The sequence below is a fragment of the Lissotriton helveticus genome, chromosome 12, assembly GCF_964261635.1.
Source record: "Lissotriton helveticus chromosome 12, aLisHel1.1, whole genome shotgun sequence".
Lineage (NCBI taxonomy): Eukaryota > Metazoa > Chordata > Amphibia > Caudata > Salamandridae > Lissotriton > Lissotriton helveticus.
The window spans coordinates 840,722,715-840,746,747 of record NC_136073.1 but is presented as its reverse complement, the minus strand read 5'-3'; the positions used below and the strand labels follow the sequence as shown (position 1 = coordinate 840,746,747).

General features: G+C 46.5%; 1 protein-coding gene across 1 annotated transcript in view; it reads right to left on the bottom strand.

Moving 5' to 3' along the window:
• IZUMO4 (IZUMO family member 4) overlaps positions 1-24,033 on the bottom strand; it is a 275,614-nt gene that overhangs the window by 38,582 nt on the left and 212,999 nt on the right. Inside the window, exon 7 of the mRNA XM_078668930.1 lies at positions 1,303-1,323. Within this exon, the coding sequence (XP_078525056.1) occupies positions 1,303-1,323 (21 nt within the window). The remainder of the gene's footprint in view (positions 1-1,302; positions 1,324-24,033) is intronic.

The window sequence follows — 24,033 nt, the reverse complement described above, 5'->3', positions numbered from 1 at the left end:
AGCCTCTCGATACTCTAGTGTTTGATAGAGTCGGAAGGCCGTAGGGGAAGGCTGTGGAATATTCTTCGGATTCCTGACGCTCCTGTGGACCCTGCTTGCAACCATTACACAGCCATTGTAAACAATCATGATTTTTTAATCTTCATTCACTATTATCTACTATAATTTATTGTTGTTTAATGGATTGTACACATGTTTTTCTAAATGATGTCATGACTTGCCAGAATAAATGGATTAATGCAAGTCATATTTGTGGATATTGTAGCCCTGAAGAAGAGAGGATACGGGCGAAACGCTTTGGCTGTACAGAAGTTTCCCTCTTTTAAATGGAAACTGAATAAAGGATCAAATAATTCAAGACACAACATCTCTCAATTCATCTTTTTGTGCTTAGCAATTTTGCTTGGAACCTATTGTATTTTGTGATAATCTGTTATATGGTATGCTGATAAATATCAGTTTTGTGGTACCCACTAATGACTTTTAAAATGCTTCTGTTTTTTTCAGATTGTCAGATCAGGTACAACCTGTCTGATGCATAATTCCATGAAAATTAATGGCAGGTCCCTGGCTGTCTTTTTCCAGCTTTATTTCATTCTTTTAATGGAGTAGTCCAGTCTACCACCTCTCCACCACTCAGTATTTTTTCTTACTATCGAGTCTCATCTTCACCTGCCCCATGCACTTACTGATACCCTCATGCATGTCCTTCTATTCTCCTGTTTGAATCCCACTATCACTTACCTGCAGCTCTTCATACTACTCCCTTCTTCGTCCCTCTGGTAAGTAATACATATAAAATAGAGACTAACATGACCTTTTCCCTTTTTTTAAACCCAAAACCCTCATTTGAGCTTTTCTTTTTAAAAGGTAATTATTCTTAATCTGCCGTATATAATTTGCAATTTAAGACACTTTTACTTGTTTATTTCTCCCCGTTACTGGAGATTCCAGAGTTTATATGTGATCATTGATATACTATTTTTATTATTTCTAGTTTCTCTTCGATGGAACCTCAACTTGACCTTTCCTCAAGATGCCCTTGAGATTAATTATACTATAAGTCATTTTTGACTTATACCTGGGCGAAAGAGACCAGAGAACTACAGATAGTTCTTTGACTTTGAGAAGCCAATAACATCTAAGATCACAAGATACACAAACCGTACTGAATGAGGAGAAAACACTCAGATCACTTTGTAAAGTAATGACATTCTTTAGGCAAGAGTGTGGAAAAAGATGTGTTGTGTTAGTGTCTAGGGCTTTATTGTTAAAGAAATCATAAACTGTGAACTAACTTACATGTTCAAGGAAAGTTGTTTCCTGGAAATGAAACAAAAGAAAAATCAACACGCTTTGCAAGGGATCACAAAGTAAATCAAGAATGCTTTAAATACTCAAATGATATTGCACTATTGTATTCTGTCATGCTGTAAATTTCACAGTGGAACTGTGGAAGGGGTAGTAATAATACTGAGTTACAAGGCCCAAAGTACAGAACATGACTTAGACCCATACTGCGTACTGAGTTGGTAGAACTTGTGAATTTCAGGTAGTCAGTAGACAAATTCCTTACTCCATGACTGCCTTTGGGCTCACTGTCAATGGCAGGATATCTTATCACAACAGGGATGAAAATCGAGAGTCAAAAAAGAGTGGCAAAAGGAGAGAAGAACAAGTTACTTACCTAGGGTAATGCCTTATCTGGTAGAGGCTCTATCTAGCTGCAGATTCCTTACCTAAATTATCCCCAGGCGTCAGACTGGATCAGGACTTTTTTCAAAGGGCAGTACCCCTGTGTGTTCTAACAGAAACGACCAGAGAAGCGTGCAGAAGACAGAAAGGGATTCATTACTTTCGTCCCTGTGGCATGACTCAGGCGCCTCTGGTCACATTCAACGCGATAGAATATAAAGCGTTATACCTCAAAGAAGTCGGGCATCACCTTGTTTATCTACATAACAGGCCGACTCAATATCTTCACTAGAATAGCAGTCGCTTTTAATGAAGGCAGAAGGAACGCTTTCTAAAATCAAACTTGATCGGTTTCACTATAAGCTACAAACAAACCCAAGACAAGGGCTAGTTACAAAAATCAATGCCTGAAAATCCTTTATGAATAAACCACAGCCTAAGCAAGAACGCCCCCACAGTGGATGACCGCACCAATATTCTACACCACCATCCACATTATAGAGGAGAACTTGTAAAGCACGACAGAAATAGAATCTTTGTCTTGATAAAGGTGGATAAAATTGCAACCAACCACCGAAACGCGTCGACGCCCCAGTACAGTGTGATTCATGGTTCATACATCGCTTTTGACAGAACAATATTCAATCTGCACAACACCGTTGTTTCAAAAAAGAACATTAGAACGCATACCGTGTATTGCATAATTTGTATGTTTCACTGTTGTTTCTGTCTTTCGGCAATATTGCTGGTCAATATTGTAAATGGATTGTTATTTTTATCATGTTTTAATTTGTGTTTAGCAGTCAATCTTGTTTTCTGCTTCTTTTAACCACATTGTATACAATAAAATTCAACAATTTTTTTTTTTTAACCTTTATTCAGTTGGTATAGTTATTACTGTTTCTTGAATATGATGTTTATGTGATTGCCCTCATTCAAGGGAACTGTTCTTTTATATCAGTACCCCTGTGCGCCAGTAGGTGGCATCGTTCGGCTTTACGTGTCTTTGTCCACGCCCAAAGTGACATTCACTGTGCCTATATAGGCACCACTTGGTGCCCTGACGTCAGGTACTTTTCATGACTTTCCATGCCAGAAGTGTGGAGCCACGAAGTACACGGACCGCTGGTGTGGAAAACTAGGGCCTTGAAAGGCAGAAGGTGGAAACAACTGCTGTAAATATTTCAGAAACCTGTTTACAATGGGGGATTTGAAAAGGGATGGCTGAGGAAACCACAGTAAAGCTGAAATGGTGGAGAGATAGCCCTTCAGAAGCCCAGAGCCTTGCTGGGCAAGGGAAAGGATGAATAGGAGAACTTGAGATAGGAGGGCAGAAAGGGGATCAGTTTGTCTTTCTGTACACCATGCCACAAATTTTGCCCAACGGCATGCATACATTGTTTTGGTGGAGGGACGCCTGGCAGCCAAAATAACATCCCAGACTTCGGGAGAAGGTAGAAAGCTGTCAACTGTCGCCACTCAATCTCCACGCAAAAAGGCGGGTTGAAAACAGTCCGCTGCTGTTGAGACCAAGATCCTCCCAAAGGGGCAGCCTGATCAGAAGACCAATTACCATTCTCAACAGTTCGAGATACCAGACTCTCAATGCCCAATCTGGAGCCACAAGAATGACTTGGGCCTAGTTGTTCCTAATCTTTTCGAGAATTCTGGGCAGTAGTGGTATGGGCTGAAAGGCGTCCAGGAGGCCGAGCTCCACTCGAGATGAAAAGCGCCTCGGAGCGAGAGCCGCCTTGGAAACTGAAACGTGCAGAACTGTTGACATTGCACATTCTCATCAGTGGCAAACAGATCTAATCAAGGCTTTCCCCACTGCTGAAAGGGAATATGCTACTTACCAGTATACATCTGTTCTTGGCATGTAGGGCTGCTGACATTCATATCTGTGCATAGATCGCCGAATAGTGTTGGGTCCGGATGATTGCACTTTGTTGTCCTGGAAGAGTCTTCGAAGTATCACGAAATAGGTGACTCCTCCCCTGGACTACAGTGCACATGGGCATCTTCTCCATCCTCAGATTGTTTTTCGTCATTGTGGCAAAGATGGGGTATAGAAAAGTAAGAGATGTCCATGTAAATATATGTAGAAAAAGTTCTGCAGCTGTGACAGGCACCGGGGAGGAGGGTGGGCAATATGAATGTCAGCAGCCCTACATGCCAAGAACAGATGCATACTGGTAAGTAGCATATTCCGTTCGAGGCATGTGGGCTGCTGAATTCATATCTGTGCATAGACTGTATAGCAGTATCTCCTCTAGCGGTGGTCACCTGTAGCAGCTGCAGCAGTTTGGAAAAGAGTTTTAAGGACAGCCTGGCCTACCGCAGCTTGCTGCTTTGCTTGTACATCTACACAGTAGTGTTTAGTGAAAGTGTGTATGGTAGACCATGTAGCTGCCTTACATATTTCTTCTAGGGGAATGTTTCCTAGGAAAGCCATGGATGCCCCCATTTTACGCGTTGAGTGTACTTTTGGTGGAACTGTCAGATTGCGTTTAGCTTTGTGGTAGCATATCTAAATGCATTTGACTATCCATCTGGCTATTCCTGATTTTGAGATGGGATTCCCTTTATGTTGTGGTGTAAAAGCAATGAATAGTTGCTTTGTTTTTCTGAAGGATTTGGTTCCGTCAATGTAATATAGCAGAGCTCTTTTTACATCTAGCGTGTGTAGAGCTCTCTCAGCCACTGATCCACGCCACCAAGAAAACCGCATTCAAGGAACGACTGGACAACAACGCACACAACAGCAAAGAACTCTTCAACATCGTGAAAGAGCTCTCCAACCCCAACGCCGGAAACAACGACATCACCCCTTCGCAAGACCTCTGCAATTCCCTCGCCTCCTACTTCCACAACAAGATCGCGGACATACACAACAGCTTCAGCACTCAACCGACGCATGCCACGACCGAACCACCGCCCCCCACAGCCACCCTCCGCGCCTGGACCCCGATCAGCACCGAAGACACCGTCAACACGATGAACTCCATCCACTCCGGATCTCCGACAGACCCCTGCCCTCACCACGTCTTCAACAAGGCCGACGCTGTCATCGCACCCCACCTGCGGGACATCATCAACACCTCCTTCGACACCGCTACCTTCCCGGAGAGCTGGAAGCACGCCGAACTCAGCGCCCTACTTAAGAAGCCATCAGCCGACCCCACCGACCTCAAGAACTACCGCCCCATCTCGCTGCTCCAGTTTCCGGCAAAAGTCATCGAGAAGACAGTCAACAAGCAACTGGCCGCCTTCCTCGAGACGAACGGCTCCCTCGACCTCTCGCAGTCTGGCTTCCGGGCCAACCACAGCACCGAGACCGCCCTGATCGCAGCTACCGATGACATCCGAGCCCTGCTCGACAACGGAGAAACAGCGGCCCTCATCCTCCTGGATCTCTCCGCGGCCTTCGACACTGTCTGCCACCGTACCCTAGTACAGCGCCTCAGCAACGTCGGAATCCAGGAGAAGGCACTGGAGTGGATCATCTCCTTCCTCGCCGGAAGGACACAGAGAGTCCGCCTCCCCCTGTTCAGATCGGAGGCCACCGAAGTCATCTGCGGCGTCCCTCAAGGCTCCTCGCTCAGCCCAACACTCTTCAACGTCTACATGAGCCCCCTCGCAGCCTTCGCACGCCAGCACAACCTCAACATCATCTCCTACGCCGACGACACCCAGCTGATCCTCTCCCTCACCAACGACCACGCCACCGCCAGAGCCAACCTACACGAAGGGATGACAGACGTTGCCAAGTGGATGACGAACAGTCGCCTGAAACTGAACTCGGACAAGACGGAAGTCCTCATCCTGGGATCTTCACCCTCCGCCTGGGACGACTCCTGGTGGCCCCCCGCCCTGGGCAGCGCACCCAAACCCACAGACCACGCACGCAACCTAGGCTTCATCCTGGACTCCTCCCTCTCCATGACCAGACAAGTCAACGCCGTCTCCTCGTCATGCTTCAACATCCTGCGCATGCTACGTAAGATCTTCCGATGGATCCCCACCGAGACCAGGAAGACGATCACCCAGGCCCTCGTCACCAGCCGTCTGGACTACGGCAACTCCCTCTACGCCGGAACAACCGCCAAACTCCAGAAGAGACTCCAGCGGATCCAGAACACCTCAGCACGACTCATCCTGGACATCCCCCGCCACAGCCACATCTCCGGACACCTGAGAGACCTGCACTGGCTCCCGGTCAACAAGAGAATCACCTTCCGGCTCCTCACCCACGCACACAAAGCCCTACACAACCAAGGCCCAGGATACCTCAACAGCCGCCTCAACTTCTACGCTCCCAAACGCCAGCTTCGATCGACCAGCCACGCCCTCGCCACCGTCCCCCGCATCCGAAGAGCCACCACAGGAGGAAGGTCCTTCTCCTACCTGGCCGCCAAGACTTGGAACTCCCTTCCGACCCACCTCCGCCTGACCCAAGACCACCTCGCCTTCAGGAAGCAGCTCAAGACCTGGCTGTTCGACCAGTAGCGGACCCCCTCCCCCCAGCGCCTTGAGACCCTCCGGGTGAATAGTGCGCTATATAATTGCTTGATTGATTGATTGATTGACTGATTGCGGGCTTTGGAAGAAAACTGGCAATTCTATGGATTGATTGATATGGAAAGTGGATATAACTTTTGGCATAAACTTGGGGTTAGTACGAAGCACAACCTTATTGTTATGTATTTGCATGAAAGGTTCTTGAATGGTTAATGCTTGTAGCTCACTCACTCTCCTTAGGGAGGTAATGGCAATCAAAAATGCCACCTTCCAAGTCAGAAATTGTATTTCACACGAATGTAGTGGTTCAAACAGAGCTCCCATAAGTCTGGTAAGTACTATATTTAAGTTCCAGACTGGTGAAGGTGGGTGCCTTGGAGGGATTATTCTTTTAAGTCCTTCCATAAAAGCTTTGATTGGGGATACTCTAAATAAAGACATGAGTTGTCTGTTTTGGAGGTAAGCTGCAATTGCAGCCAGATGTAGTCTTATGGAAGAGTAAGCCAAATTGCATCTTTGAAGATGCAAAGGTAACAGATAATGTTTTGGATGGAAGCATCTAATGGGTTGATTTTGTTACTTTTGCAATAAATTACAAATCTCTTCCATTTAGCTGCATAGCATGCTCTAGTAGTTGGACGTCTCGCCTCATTGATAATGTTCATGCAATCAGGGGGCAAATTAAGGTACCCGAACTCTAAGACATCAGGAGCCAGATCGCTAGGTTCATCTGATTGGGATCTGGGTGCCTGATTTCTCCATGGTTCTGGGTTAAAAGATGTGGCGAGAGGCGCAGTCTTTGGTGGGGAACCACTGAGAGTTCTAGGAACATTGTGTACCATGGTTGTCTTGCCCATGTGGGAGCAAGCAGGATCATTGTGAGTGACTGTTGGCGCAGTTTGCGTGCTACCAGCTGAATCAGTGGGGCTGGTGGAAAAGCGTACGCAAATCTGCCTGACCAGTTCATCCATATCGCATTGCCCTGTGACAACGGATGTGGGAACCTGGCGGCAAAGTACTGGCATTTTGAGTTTTCTTTTGTGGCAAACAGGTCTAGCTCTGGCTGCCCCCATTTTAAGAAGAATGGGTGGAGAACTTGAGGGTGAATCTCCCGTTCGTGTAGCTGCTGGCTGTGTCTGCTTAACAGATCTGCTACCTGATTGTCTTTCCCCGGCAGGTGTTCTGCTAGGAGAAAGATGCCTTTTGGAATTGCCCACCTCTATATGCTCTATGCTCTGTGCTAGGTGAGATAACTGTGGAGAGTGTGTCCCTCCCTGCTTCTGTATGTAATACATGGCAGTCATGTTGTCCGTCCGGATCAACACAGTCTTCTTGTACAAGTACTTCTGAAAAGCTTTCAGTGCTAGAAATACTGCTAGCAACTCTAGGTGATGTGCAGTGTTTTCTGTTTCATTGTCCATAGCCCTTGAACTGTGAATTGAAGTAGGTGGGCTCCCCAACCTGTCAGTGATGCATCTGCTGTTATTACTACTTGTGGAACCGGCTCTTGGAACAGTCGCCCCTTGGAAAGGTTTTGTGGGCTCCACCACTGCAGAGAGTTGTAAGCACGACTGTCCACCAACACTAGGTCTTTAATTGCCCTTGAGCTTGGTTCCACTGCTTTGCTAGGCATTCCTGCAGTGGACGCATTTGTAGTCGGTATGAGGGACAATGAATATACAGGAGGCCATCATGCCTATGAGCTGCATGAACACTCGAACTGGCAAAGAGTGTTGTGGCTGAAACTTTTGAATGAGAGTCTGCATATTGGCTATCCTGGCTGGATTTGGATATGCTTTTGCTACTGAGGTATCTATTGTGGCTCCCAGATATTGCTGTATGTGGGAGGGCTGTAGATGTGATTTTGGGTAATTTATGGAAAACCCCAGACTGTGCAGCAGCTGGAGTGTCTGTGACGTATGGCTTGCACACTGCGTGTACAAGTTGACCTTTGTGAGACAATCGTCGAGGTATGGAAACACGTGAATGTGTTGCCTTCTGAGGTGTGCTGCTACAACTGCTAGGCATTTTGTGAAAACTCTTGGGGCTGTAGTTACTCCGAAGGGGAGAACTTTGAATTGATAATGTTGCCCCTCTATAGTGAACCTGAGGTATCTTCTGTGAGCTGGATGTATAGGTATGTGAAAGTATGCGTCCTTGAGGTCCAATGTAGCAAGGAAGTCGTTCTTCTGGAGTAACGGGAGTACTTGCTGTAGAGTAATCATATGGAAGTGCTCTGAGAGTATGCATTGATTTAGCGGCCTGAGGTCTAGAATGGGTCTGAGGGACCCATCTTTTTTGGGAATTAGGAAGTATAGAGAGTATACTTCTGTCCCTTGATGTTGAAGAGGGACTGGCTCTATGGCTCCCTTTTCTAGCATGGACGCGACCTCTTATTGTAACAGTGTGATGTGTTTTTTGGACATAGGACGATGTTTGGGTGGTATGTTGGGTGGAGTAGAAGTGAGTTCCAGGCAGTAACTATACTGGATAATTTGTCTCACCCACCTGTCTGTGGTAATGTTTTTCCAGACTGGTAGGAATTGTTGTATTCTGCCTCCGACCGGTGTTGGGTGGTCTGGAGGGAGTGTGATAAAGTTACTGTTTTGCGGCAGTGGAGGCTCTGGTGATATTGCCGCCACGTCCCCTGCCCTTGTTATTGTTTCCCCTATAACCACCTCTGTTGGAGCCTTTATTAAAGGTACTCTGGGTGTTACTCTTGTATGTAGAGGAAGTCTGTGATGTGTTGCCTCTTGCGCCGCCTCTATAGGAGGAGCGACAAAAGGAACCTCTATTTTGCTGAAACTGAAGTGCGCCCATAAAGTTGAGCTGTTTCTGTATCTTTTTTCATTTTGTCTAAGATTGTGTCAACAGCTGGACCAAACAGGAAATCTGGGTTAACTGGTTGGTTGAGGATTGTGGATTGCACCTCGTTTTTAACCCCTTCCATGCTCATGACTAGCTCAGCTCGTCTTGCAGTACACTGCACCTGTGCTCATGACGAGCTGAGCTCGTCATGAACAATGGGAAACAAGAGTCTGCAGAACACCAGGATAATCTCCCTAGCAGCCAAGGTGTTAAAACCAGAGATGCGTAACCACGCATGCCTGCGTAGTAATACACTAGTATTAATGGATCTTGCTGCTGTATCAGCTGCATCTAGCGCACATTTAATAGAGGCATTAGTTATGAATTTGCCTTCCTGAATGAGGTTGTTAGCTTTAGCTTTAAAAGGTTCTGGTAAATGTTGCAGGAAACCTTCAAGTTCATCATAATGCGCTCTATCATAGCGTGCTAATGAAGCTTGTGTGTTTGCAATCCTCCATGAATTTGCAGCTTGTGAGGCCACCCTCTTGCCTGAGGCCTCTAAGATCTTAGACTCCTTGTCAGGAGGGGGAGCATCTCCTGTTGTTTGTGAGTTGGCTCTCTTTCGGGCGTTTGCCACTACGAGAGAGTCTAAAGGTAATTGGGATTTGATATAGGCAGGGTCTGAAGGGGCCGCCTTATATTTCTTCTCTACTCTGGGATTGAGTACACGCGCTCTGGCTGGATCTTTGAATATGTCAGGTGCATGTTTAAGTATCCCTTTTAACATGAGAAGTGTCCTGACATGTTTTTCCGAGGTAGGAAAGGTGTCAAATAAAAAGTCCTCTTCTATGGGGTCAGTGTGCATGTTCACATTGTGATATTTTACTGCCCTATTTATTAATTGAGTGAAAAGAATGGTGTCGTCAGTAGTAGACGGTTTTGTAGGGTATGTGGAGGTGTCTGGGATGGGCTGTGGATCATATGGATCGTTTTGGTCATCCCATGGGTTGTCTTGTGCATCAGGATCTTGTGGCTCATCAAAAGTGCCATGAGGATCCACTCCCATGTTCTCTTACTCATCATACTGTGAATGTGTAGGAGAGTAAGGCACAAAAGGCATATTAGGATAGAAAGGAGGAGGAGTAAAAGGTCTTGAGGGAGATGTCCCAAAGTCTTTTTTCTTTGGAGGAACAGGGGAAGGAGTGCCCGTGTCCAATGGTCTCTTTTTTCGATGATAAACTGTAAGCTTTCCTGTTGCAGGGTCTATATACAGTTTAGACTGTTGCTCACAGGATCAGATGGAAGAGTTCTTCCTCAACTGTCCGTGGCCTTGGCGACGATGTTTTTGGCTTAGTGACTAGTCCGTGACTTTTTGGCTCGAGAGCTTTAGGTCGTGGAGCTTTTTCTGGTTCGACTGTTGATTTAGGGTCGGAGACCTTTTTAGGTTCGACAACTTTGTCCTTGTCGACGTTCTTTGCTAGTTTAACAGTCTCTTTTGGTCCGGCGCCCTTCTGTGGGTCGACGACCTGTTTCGGATTGATCGGAGTCTTTGGTTCGATACGTTTGTCTTGTTTCTTATGCTCGACGACCTTTTTCGGCTCGATGTTTTTGCTCGAGTCGACGGCCTTTTTTGTGTCGACGGGCTTTTTCTTCGGGTCGAGTATCTTCTTGGGATCGACGACCTTCTGTGGCTCATAGCTCTTTTTCGACTCTACAGGCTTCTGCTCGATAACCTTCTTGGGTTGGTCGACCTTCTTTTGTTCGAGAACCTTCTTCGGTTCGAGGTTTTTTGGGTCGATAACCGTCTTCGGGTCGACGACTTTCGGTTTGACAACCTTTTTCGGGACGACCACCTTTTTGGGGAGAGTGTTACTCGGGCCAGGTGTATCAGAAGGCTTAATCTTTGGCTTCGGAGCCGAGCCGGAAGGCGGGGCTTCTGAAGTAAGTTGTCAATCTCGGCTAAGGCCTTTAGGCGATGCGTCGACCGGAGTCTTTTCTCTTGGGATAAGCGGGGTCAGGGGATGAGTACTCACTTTGTGCCCCGGATTGATCTGGTCCGACTGGTCCTCAGCGGTGACGATTTCTAGATCCGAGTCCGCCGCTTCAGGGAGGTTGTGTTCGTTCTCGAAGATGTTCTCCGGTTCCGGTGCCTGCCCTTGCATCTCTTGCCTAGCGGCCCGTCGATTCCGGATGGTTTTCTTCGAACGGAATTGGGCACACGCTGGGCAAGTTTGCTCGTTGTGGTCTGGCGACAAACACCTGTTGCATACTGTATGTTTGTCAGTATGCGGGAATTTTGCGTGGCATTGTGGGCACCTTTTGAACGGGCTTCTTTCCATCGACAGCAGTCCCAGGTGGCGTCGAAAAGGCCCAACGGCCCGCGTCGACGACCGGATCGAGATGGAAAGTTTGGTCGAGTCAAGGAGTACCGAACTAGAACAATACCGTCGAGGTAGAAGGCCTTTTGGCCTTAGAAAGTAGGTTAGTTTTGATTCCGAAGTTGGAGTATAGGAATAACATCCGAACCCAATGGCGGAAAAAAACAATCTGAAGATGGAGAAGATTCCCATGCGCACTGTAGCCCAGGGGAGGAGTCACCTATCGCGGGATACTTCGAAGACTATTTCAGGACAACAAAGTGCAATCATCCGGACCCAACACTAGGCGGCGATCTATGCACAGATATGAATTCAGCAGCCCACATGCCTCAAACAGACCTTTCACCACCTCCGGATGGATACGTCATTCGTGATCCGTAAGGCCTCTTCAGCCGAGTTCCTCCAGATGTTGAACCACCAGGGATAGGCCCTGCTGTTCTAACCATGTCTAGAGACTCATGGCTTCTGGACAAAGGGTCCACGACCCCCCACTGCCCTGTTTGTCGCATTACCACATAGCGGTGGTGTTGTCTGTGAGCCTTCCCTGGATGGAGGGTAGGAAAGCTTTCAATGCTAATCAGGTCACTTGGAGCTCCAATAGGTTGATGTGGAGTCCGGATTCTGCCAGAGACCAGAGTCCTCTGATCTGCACCTCTCCCAAATGGCCGCCTCAACCCAGGAGTGACCTTTCTGTCACTATTGTGAGATCTAGTTGGGGAAGGGAGATAGGTCTGCTGCTGACCCATTCGCAGTTTGTTAACCACCACTGCAGATCTTATGCAGTTCCAGCGAGATCTGGACCATGCCGGCAAAACTTCTGATGCTGCACCCACTGGAACTTCAGGTCCCACTGCAGAGCCTGCATATGCCAATGGGCATGTGTCGTGCAGGATTCAGAAGGCCAGGATGCCCAGCAGCCTCAGTCTGTTTCACTGAAATTCAGGATTGAGGCTGAAACATCAGTATCATAGCCCGAATATCCTGGATTCGCCTTTCGGGGAGGATCGTCCCAAAACTGCACCGTGTCCATTCTCGGATGAAAGGGAGCACCTGAGGAGGAGTCAGATGTGACTTCGGCACGTTGACAGTGAACCCTAGTGAACGCATGAACTCTGCCATAATTCGGAGGTGAGATGTAGTGTAGTTCCTATATTCCCAATAGGCTCTGCACATTGGAATAACATAAACGATAGTTTAGACGTGGGACTGAAGTCGACTAGGTCTCTACTGAATATGTTAGACTTAATTATGAATGCCAGCTAGCTCAGAGGTCACTAGAAACTTTTTCGAGTAAACAGGAAGGTGTTAACTCTCCTGAATAGACAAGAAGGGATCAGCTTCTGACAACCGCATAAACATGACAACTTTGCTCCCTCCAGAATAAGGAGTATATCTCCAGAGTCGCGGAAACAATAGATAACTATTTCACTCAGTCAATGGTGCATACTTAGTTTCACCAGGAGTGCAGAGAAATGGAGGGACGGGCGTTTTTAATAAAAGTGGTTATTTATTGAGCAGTCTTCTTTCTCATGCAAGAGAAGTGAATTGCCACAATTGCAATACTTGTCATAAAGTAAAGTGCGTACAGTAAAAGGAGTATTATGAAATAATACTGTAAAAGCATTTATATGGTTTCTAAGCCATAAGATATTTAAAACGGATAAAATACATACAATGATAAAAGCTGACTAAACATACTCAACTGGTGCTTCTAAGATACGCCTACCCTGGTGTACCTAACCTAAGCCTAGTACGTGGGAAGGAGTAAGTGAGCTGCAGTTTAAGTTAAGATAGTTTTTGCCAAGAATCTGAATCAAGAATTCTCTAAGGATCTAATCAGCTCCGTACCTTGGTTTATAGAATGGAGGAGGTCTTGTATCTCGTTCTCAGGACTCGATCTCCCAGCAACCCGCAAGGGTGACTGGAAACACTGGAGCTGGATTTCTCGGCAGGAGAAAAGACAGCGTCTCTCTCAGTGCGTCAATGGGAGGGTCGGCTTCCTTCGGCTCTCGTTACAGCTGGGCTTCGGGTAAGTAGATAGCCGATCTGCTCCAAACCACCGCGTGTTTGTTAGGGCAGCTGCTGGTATATTTATACCTGGAAGGTGCCGAGTTTGACGTAAGGTTGGACATAAGACGTCACTAAGAACTTACAGTTCTTTCAGGACTCCAGGAGTTCTTGGACAAATCAAAACAAAAGCAGGGGGAATTCCCGGGCTGCTGGAGGCTTGGTTTGTTTAAAGAACGCGTTGTACTTTCTAGGAGTCTATGGGAGTAGCCTTGCCGTATTCGGACTGCATTGGCTATGACTAAATATGGATATGATTCTTATGCCTTTATAAGGGTATGATTTGTTATAACCACATAAGGGCATAAATCGGGAATATTTAAATAGGGTCCTAGATACGTTCACAACACCCACTCCACGTATAATGTCCATCATTACTAAATACTAAGCAATACTAAACATATACCTATGCATGTGTCTTCCAGCCCACCCCAAAATACATAAAATGCATTTGAAATGGTATGTACACGAAAAATGAGTAGTATACTGTACGCTTTTCAAGAAATTATATAATTCAGATTATGCATATATTGTACATTGGATGATGACTGAATGAATCACGAAAATGTATGAAATGGCTCTTAATACAGAAGAGAAGGTCGAGACCATTTCATCACATATTTATACAATACTGTACATGTGCTAGAGGCTGAATCAAAATATTGTCTCTAGAGTTTTAAAATAGAAATCTTGTTCTCTAAGAATAGTTCTACTTTAAGCAGAGTACCATGTGCCAAAAAAAAGTAAATATTTTGGGAACTGGAAAAGCATTTCGCTTTCAGGACAAAAATAGTTCAAAAAGTTTTTTAGGAGTTCTGTTTATCAAAACTGAAGGCCAAATTCAGAGTTCAGGGAACGCTGTGCTCATGTTTTCAAAAGTTATTAAAAAATGATTCTCGTTGCTAGGACAGAACATTAACTCAGGCTGGCAAAGAATTCGTCTACAACAGTAGGTGAAAGTTGGACCAAGTCCGAAAAAGTAGAAATAGTGCATATGTGAGACTCATTGCCATCATCGATGTCTGGATCAGCAATGCTCACTGAAGGTTGTACCTGTGTGCCGCTTTCATCTCATACCTCACCGCCACCTAATCGTAATGGTGAGGTCTCAACGAATGCCGTCATCAGAATAGGTAGCCGCTGGGGACAACACGTTGCATGAGCAGTTACCGAACCAAGCAAAGTATCGTTATCCATAGGTACTGCTGATGGTAGTGTAAGACAGAAGTCCCACACGCATTCTTCTCCGGATAGCAGGCATCGTAGAACAGGTAAGATGCAACCTTGCCAGATTGGTCTGAATGAAAGAAACCAGGTAGTATTCAGATCTCTTAGCTTCGCCAAGCCGAGGACCTTAGTAATCCTTTCTCTGTATCTTATCGCTAGGATCGTTTCTTCCATTGTTGCCTGGCTTTTGTCTGTGACTTGACTTGACATATCGGAGCAGAAGGAACAAAAATAAAATTCCTGCTACGAGTCCCAAAAGAAGAGGCAGGCCACCGAACACAGAGTGCACGAAATTCGGGAAGATGTTCAGGACTGCTTCAAAGGGTGCTAACAGTCCCGAAAAAATTGTCTTAAATACATGTGCGATGCCACTGGTATCAGACATGTTTAAGATTTGACCTAACATTTCTACGAAATGCATGGGACAGTTTGTCGATAATAGTGTATGTATCTCTGCCGCTGTCCTTGCAACTTGCAGATCATAGGTCTCTTTCGACGAGGTTAAAGGCACAGTTGTCTGTAAAAGAATAGACTTCATTCTGCTTAAAGTATCAATTCGAATAGAAGAGATATTCAGAGAAGGCCATATTGCTGCCTCCTTGTCTGGTTTGCTGTTTGGATACAATACTTGCATAGAGCAAATTACCCTGGAAGTAACGCTCACGAGATAGGCTATTCCTGGCACCATGCCACAACAGCTGTGGTCACTTATTATAATGTAGCTGCCGTTGGAAAGCTGTCTGAAAAAAGGCTCTATCTGTGTTGCAGGGGTGCCGTGCAGGTGACATGAAAGGTTGTTCGATGAACCTTCGCAGGCTCCATGCAAGTTAATACCTTGACACAGAAGTGTACCGCTTAGTGAATTTTTACAGTTGTTGCCACTAAGAAATACCTCTTTTTTCCCTTCACTATAACATCTATGTGTATAAGGTAAATTCCAGGTTGACTTGATGTATCCTTTACCCAACCTTTCATACATGCCTGCTGGTATATACTTTTGGCAATATTGAAACTGAAAAGTTGTTATCGGAATTGTAATTGTATCATGTATTATCCATTCAATGACAGGTCGTTCTGACATTGTCAATGGTAATTTTTCAAGTTTTTCAATGCTCAGTATCGTATAGTCTGCTCCTTTTTGTGCCAAAGAGATTTGTTTATCTGTAAGGTTAAAGATAGAAATTAATGACGTTTTGTTGATTAGACGCCATGGCACGTAGCCTGAACGGAGGTTTTGTAACGTCCAGCCTAACTGTACAATAGAACGTAATTGGGACTGGCCATGTTGTAACATTAGCATATCCTGTTCTATTATATCAATAGCAGATGATACAATGCTGTCCAGTGAATGAATTCTGGAGGACAGAGTCGTTAACCCATTGTCCACTACAGACAGTGATTTTTCCATATTAATACGATCAATTTCTCGTATTTTTTCAGCAGTTTCAATTTGCATTACTTTCCAAGCTTCGTTGTAAGCAGCGTATATACCCGCGTATATGAAACGTTTTTGACGCTGTTTGCGAGGTCCCAAAATGAAATCTCGCAAGTCAGCACCTTTTTCCAAAATTCAAAACCAAATGTAGACATTTTTTCATAAAATTCTTCAGAATAAAACAATTTAGTATTTGTCAACATGTTTTTCATTCCTGTCTTATTTAACATTTTAAAATAAAATGTTTCTGGATCTGTATTGTTAAACCCTGAGAAGTATGGGAATTTCCCATAAAATGTTTTCGAACTGCCTTTTGGGGGTGTTAGACAATGTTCCCATTGATTATAAGTAAAAACATTTCTAGGATTAGCAGATTTATGCAAATAGTGATGACCATAATGATTAAAACAGTACATTTCTTCATAATTTGATGAACCTTGTAAATAATCATGTTCTGTAAATTTTGCTGACATTTCTAAATCTGACATCATATTATTAATATTTTCAAAGTCCCAACGAGTTCGACCGGGCCATAGATTTCGTAATCAGTAGCGTCCCATGCTACACCACCAGGTATAGGAATGGCTGTGATGTTCACTGACGATAGTTCTCTTTTTTCAATGTGAGAAGATCTGTGAGGCTTTAGGACCAAGTTGATGTTCTGACTTGCTGTGTCCATTGTACTACATTTTCCATCAATGAATTTTCCCAAGCTTAAAACTAAAATGAGCCAGAGTAGGAGGAAAAGTACACCTAACACAATCCTCAATTCAATCCATGGTGAATTCAGATATGTTTCTTTGAGTTGATGAAAGAGTTCAGTCTTTTTTTCTTTGAAAGTTTTAGTTGCTGGCGTTTCTTCATGTTCACTTGGATCATCAGAAAAGTCATTGAAATTGATGAAGTAGCCAGATGCAGTTCTGTTAATTGTTGGAATTGCTTCCGGATTGTTATTAATCTTTGATTCTGTATGTTCAGAGGCTACATCATTGTAGATTGGTGTTTCTTGACGAACTGTTGCAATTTGGGTTTCAAGAGGCACAAGTTCCATGGCTTTGTTGCATAGTCCTTTTTTATTCACTGCAGGTTTATCAAATGTGATTAGTCTCTCAGTTTGAACCTCTTGGATTGTAGCAAGGTTCGATCTTCTGCTACTTTTTGGGAGTCCACTGGGCCTACTACTTATTCTTGGCCACATGATTGTGGTTTTACCAGGTCGATTGATACAACTCGGTTCTCCTTTTTACCAGCAAGGGGCGGTAGTACTACTGATCTTGTTCCGCTGACAGCTAAGACATGTACTGCTTTTCTGTAAGAAGGCCCAAATTCCTTCTTCACCGCGATCTTTTCTCTGACCAGATCCACAATCTTTGGAATCCAGACAGGTCTTGCTGGGACAGGTGGTTTTTCTTCAGTGGCCGTTGGCTTTAGCTTTGTGTTACTTAGACGACTTCTTATTTCATTTAAGTCCTGTAAAACAGCCAAACGATCTTTGATATCAAAGGTTTTTTGTTCCACCTCTGAAGTGTGACAATCGAGATCATGAATGATCATTCTAGTACCAAACAAAAGTTCGTATGGAGTGATACCTTCTAGAGAATTTCTTGGCAGATTATTAAGACTACGTTGGACACTTATTAGATGTTTGACCCACCCGTCACCCGAACCTAATACCCTCGCTGTTATAGATTGCTTTATGTCACGTTTTTTCTCTCTCCACTACCGCATTTCCCTCGGGATGGAATGGACTAGAGTACCGCAATGCAATGCCCATGCTGGTCATGGCCTCCTTGTAAGCTCGAGAGTTAAACGCAGGACCCTAGTCAGAATGCAGCATGCCAATTGCGTATGTGCCGATAAAGACTCGCAAATCTTTTATAACAGTTTTGGCGTCAGCCGAGCGCTGGGGCCACATCCAAATGAATCTCGTGTTAATAATTATGGGATCGCATTTTTCCATCTGGACGTCTGCGTATAGATAGCCTAATGCTTTCTAATGAACAAGTTACTTACCTTCGGTAACGCTTTTTCTGGTAGATACAATATCTGCCTGTGGATTCCTCACCTTGTGAATATCCTCTTGCGCCAGCAACATTCGGAAATTCTTTTCGTAGCTTCGCGCCGACGTGGACTTGGACGTCATAGAGGCACGGCACCGCTCGCGACTCCGCTGACATCACCGACGCCTATAATAGGCCCACGCTGGCGTGATGACATCAGTTCCGCCCTTTTTTCCGTGCCTCCGAGGCACACGGACGGACCAATGACAGTAGACATATACCCAGTATACGCAGTACAAATATCAAGGTAACACACACAGTGTGAAGCAAATGCAACAAAACATTTGAAATAAACAAATACATAATAGAAACTCTGGCATAGAAGAGTGGACAACGGGGAGGCGGGTGGGTCAGTGAGGAATCCACAGGCAGATATTGTATCTACCAGAAAAAGCGTTACCGAAGGTAAGTAACTTGTTCTTCTGATAGATACATCTGCTGTGTGGATTCCTCACCTTGTGAATAGAGTCCCACAGCAGTCCCCACTCCCGGAGGAGGGTGTCCACTCTTCTAGAGCAGGAAATCCTGAAGGACAGAGCGTGCAAAATGACCGTCCCTCCTCACTTCGGAATCCAAGCAGTAATGCTTCGCGAATGTGTGGAGGGAAGACCAAGTTGCCGCTCTACAAATATCCTCAACAGGCACACCTCTAGCCAATGCAGAGGTCGAAGACTTAGCTCTAGTTGAATGAGCCCTTATACCCTTTGAAGGTTCCTTACCGGCCAAAGAGTAGCAGATCTTAATACAGAGAACGATCCATCTTGATAAAGTCCTCTTATGGACCGCTCTTCCTCTCTTGCAGCCAGCAAAGCCAATAAAGAGCTGGTCATCCAACCAACAGTCTTTAGTCCTGTCCAGGTAAAAAGACACCGCCCTCTTAGGGTCCAGACGGTGCAATCTCTCCTCCTCCTTGGAAGGGTGAGGGGGAGGATAAAAGGTAGGAAGTGTAATGGATTGACCAAGGTGGAAAGGAGTCACCACCTTTGGCAGAAAAGCAGCCCTGGTCCTAAGAACCATTCGATCAGCATGAATGGTCAAGAAAGGGGGCTTGGAACTAAGAGCCTGAAGCTCGCTTACCCTCCTTGCCGAGGTTATTGCAACGAGGAAGACAGTCTTAAGAGTCAAAAGCCTCATAGGACATTTGTGAAGAGGCTCAAAGGGAGCACCCATCAGAAAGGTCAAAACAAGATTTAAGTCCCACTGAGGCACAATAAAAGGAGTAGGAGGGAACTTATTTGTGAGGCCCTTCAAAAACCTTAAGACTACAGGAGATTTAAAAAGAGAGGGCTGGTCAGGCAAACAGATAAAAGCCGACAGCGCTGAAAGATAGCCATTCACCGTGGCAACAGCAAGCCCCTGCTGTGCCAGAGAAAGGGCAAACTGGAGAACATCAGATAAATGGGCCCTCAAAGGGCCTATAGACTTCTCCCTGCACCAAGTAACACATTTTGACCACCTATAAGAATAGATGGACTTAGTGGAGTCACGCCTGGCTGACAAGATGACATCCACCATGTCAGGCGGGAGAGAAAAAGAACTCAGGTTGCCCCGTTCAATCTCCAGGCATGAAGGTGTAAGGTCTGGAGGTGGGGGTGTAGAACCTGCCCCTCCATCTGGGAGAGGAGATCTGGCCTGTGAGGGAGACGGAGCGGAGGGTGAGAGGAGAGGTGGAGAAGGTCTGAGTACCACACCCTTCTTGGCCAATCCGGGGCGACCAATATAACTTGGGCCAGGTCTTGGCGAATCTTCCTCAGAACCCGAGGAATCAAAGGTATGGGAGGAAACGCGTAAAGGAGTTGCGAGTTCCAACTCAACTGAAACGCGTCCCCCAAGGCCCCTTGCATTGGATACTGGAGACTGCAGAATGACAGGCAGTGAGCATTCTCGCGAGTGGCGAACAGGTCCACCCGAGGAGTCCCCCACATCCGAAAGATGTCGTGAACAACCTCCGGGTGAAGCCTCCACTCGTGATCGGCAGAGAACTGCCGACTGAGACTGTCTGCACGAACGTTCTGAACTCCGGCCAGATGATTTGCCATCAGACAAATCTGATGGTCCTGAACCCAGGACCAGAGGCGCAGAGCCTCTCTGCAGAGACACTGCGACCCCACTCCTCCCTGCTTGTTGATGTACCACATCGCGGTCGTGTTGTCCGTCAGGACCTGCACTGATACACCGAGAAGGGAAGGGAGGAAGGCCTTGAGTGCCAGACGTATCGCCCGCAACTCTAGAAGGTTGATGTGAAGCAACCTTTCCTCTGGAGACCAAAGACCCTTGACCTCCAGGTCTCCCAGATGAGCACCCCACCCGAGAGTGGATGCATCCGTTATCACTGTGGCCACAGATGGAGGAAGTTGAAAAGGCTTTCCTTGTGACAGATTGCCTTCCACGCTCCACCAAGACAGATCCGCTGCAGCTTCTCTGGAGATCTTCACTGACTCCCTGAGATCTCCGTTGTGCTGATACCACTGCCTGCGGAGGCACCACTGGAGTGCCCTCATGTGCCAGCGTTCATGATTGACCAACAGAATGCAAGAAGCCATCAGACCGAGCAGGCGAAGAACCTTCAGGACTGGAACGACCGCTCCATTGTAGAACAAAGGAATCATTTCCTGTATGTCGCGAATCCTTTGAGGAGGAGGGAATGCACGACACGCAGTAGTGTCCAGTACCGCACCTATGAACAGGTTGCGCTGTGAGGGCACCAGGTGAGACTTGGGTACATTTATCGAAAAACCCAACCTGTGCAACAACTGAGTTGACTCCTGCAGATGATGGAGCACCTTTTCCGGCGACTCCGCTTTGATCAGCCAGTCGTCCAGATACGGGAATACAGGTATCCCCGATCTCCAGAGATGAGCTGCCACCACTGCCATCACCTTGGTGAAGACTCGAGGCGCAGTAGTAAGGCCAAACGGAAGGACTACAAACTGGTAGTGTTGTGATCCGACCGTAAAACGGAGATACTTCCTGTGCGACTTCAAGATGGGAAGATGAAAATACGCATCCTGCAAGTTGATTGACACCATCCAGTCCTCTTCCAGCAGCGCTTGAAGAACCTGTGCAAGAGTGAGCATCTTGAACTTTTCCTGTTTCAGGTAAAGGTTCAAGATCCTGAGATCCAGAATTGGCCGAAGTCTGCCATCTTTTTTGGGGATCAGGAAATACCGGGAGTAGCATCCCTGACCTCTTTCCTGCTCTGGAACCGCCTCTATCGCACCTTTTCGAAAAAGTGCCAGGACTTTTTCCTGCAAGAGAAGCAGGTGGTCCTCCGAACAATAACCCTGGCAAGGAGGATAATTTGGGGGAAACTCCCGAAAAGGAAGAGCATACCCATTCTCTACAAGATTGAGAACCCAAAGATCTGATGTTATCAATTCCCAATCTTGTAGAAAATGGGTAAGCCGGCCCCCCACTGGGACCACATGATCCGGAATGGCGGATCTAGGGCTGCTTTGCTGCGTTGGCAGGGGGTTGGGAAGGGGAAGAAGAGGAGGAGGAGGAAGCCTGACGGCCTCTAGGACGGGCTCTTTGCCTGCCCCTGTATGATTTATACAGCGTATTTTGCTGTTGCTGTGGCTGTTGTTGAGATGGTCTGTAGGAACGAAAGGAAGATCTGCCAAATCCTCTGAAGCGTCTTCCAGTAGTACCCCTGGACTGAAGGCCCAAAGATTTCGCAGTGGCCCTACTGTCTTTAAAACGTTCCAAGGCAGCATCAGCCTTCTTGCCAAACAATCCTGAGCCATCAAAAGGCAAGTCCATCAAAACTGAACATCTGTAGAGAACTCCGATGTTTTAAGCCATGCAGCTCTCCTAGTGGCCACGGAAGAGCCCATGACCCTCGCCACCGAATCAGCAGTCTCCAGCCCACTCTGAATCACCTGTCTCGCAGCAGCCTGAGTGTCCGATATCACCTCCTGAAAATCCTTTCTATCCTCCTCAGGGATTTTCGGAACCAACTGTTTGACAGAATCCATCAAGGCATGGACATACCGCCCCATCAGACAAGTTGCGTTGGTTGACTTTAACGCCATACTGGCTGAGGAGAAGACCTTCTTGGCAGCTTGATCCTGCTTTCTGGACTCTTTATCCCCAGGAACCTGCGGAAAAGCACCAGCAGACCTCTTCGAGCAGGCAGCCTGCACAACTAAACTCTCAGGCAAGGGGTGTGTTGACAAAAATTCAGGGTCACCAGGTGCAACCCTGTACCTTCTCGCCATTGTCCTAGAAACTGCAGGAGTAGACAAAGGTTTCTTCCAAACCTCATAGATGGGTTCGGCTAACGCATCATTAAAGGGCAGCATTGGCTCAATAATAGAGGAGGGTGAATGAAGAACTTCAGTCAGAAGATTTGGCTTATAATCAGCAGTGGGTAGAGTAATGTTCAACAAATTTGCCGCCTTTTTGATAACAGTTTGATAAGGTACCACATCCTTTGAAGGTACATTCGACACTGAAGCTAAATCCCACTCAGGAGACAGTTCAAGCCCACTGGCTTCACCCAGGTCCTCAAAAGGATCTTCAGAATCCTGTAACTCTCCTTCCTCCATATCTGCATACCGATATTGTTCTTCCTCCAAAAGTCTCTGGGCTTCTCTCCGTGACCTTTCCTTCACGATAGAAGTCGAAGGATTCGGAATCGACTCCGACGGGGCCAGGGCCGGCGTCGAACCCGAAGTCGGATGAGGTTGTTTCACACGAGGTCGAACAGAATCCTGCTTCGGAGTCGTAGGTACCGGCGTCGATGGAACCGGCGTCGACGTAGTCGGCGTCGTATGCTTCGGCGTCGACGACACAGGCGGTGTCGGAAAATGCCAATGCGGTGGTAGAGCCGGCATAAAAGGCATGAAGGGCGCAGGAGCATAAGCTTGGGGAACACCCAAGTTAAAAGACATAGGACCCGTGGGACCAACAGGTGCACCAGACGGGTACATCGCCCTAGAATAAACACCAAACATAGCGTTTAGGAAATGGGATGGATCTTGACCTGGAGCCGGAAAATCTGGATACGGTCCTCCGGGCTGTTCCCGAGGAGGCGGAGTCGACACGACGTCGACCTCTTCCTCGAGTCCCGGAACCGGGGTCAACGAATCCGCAGGCACCGGAACCTCGGCCTCACCAGCCCCCTGCACCTCACCTTCATCCTAGTGACCAGAAGGATTGGACGGATCCGGAGAAGGAATAGCCATCTGCTTCGGTGACTCGGGCGAATTCGGATGTGAAGCTTCACCAACAGAGTCCTGATCCTCCGACGCCGAAATCTCCACTTCCTTATTAAGAAGTTTTACTTGCGACTTCGGTCTTGAACCAGAGTCCTTCCCCGAGTGATCACGTGACTCATGGCTCCTCTTCTTATGTTTTTTCCTTGATGATCTTGAAACATGAGCTGAAGACTACTCCGAGCGCGACTTCGATCGAGACCTCGACCTCTAACGTCGAGATCGAGACTTCGAAGTCTTTTTAACCTTCTTACGTTTCGTCTCCCTTTCTCGTAGAGCCTTTGGGGTCATCTTCTTACAACAAGGGCAATCCTCGACGTCATGGTCGGAACTCAGGCACCAGACGCAGCATTCATGCTGGTCAGTAATAGACATTGTCTTGCCACATTCTCCACAAGCTTTAAAGCCAGTCTTCTTTGACGACATCTCGAAGAAAATAGAAACAGTAATAATAGAACAAGAGTAACTAAGTTACTAGGAAGCTACAGTACGATCCCAGAAAACCGTTAGCGTCGACGACGCGGAAAAAAGGGAACTGATGTCATCACGCCGGCGGGGGCCTATTATAGGCGTCGGTGACGTCAGCGGAGTCGCGAGCGGTGCCATGCCTTTATGACGTCCAA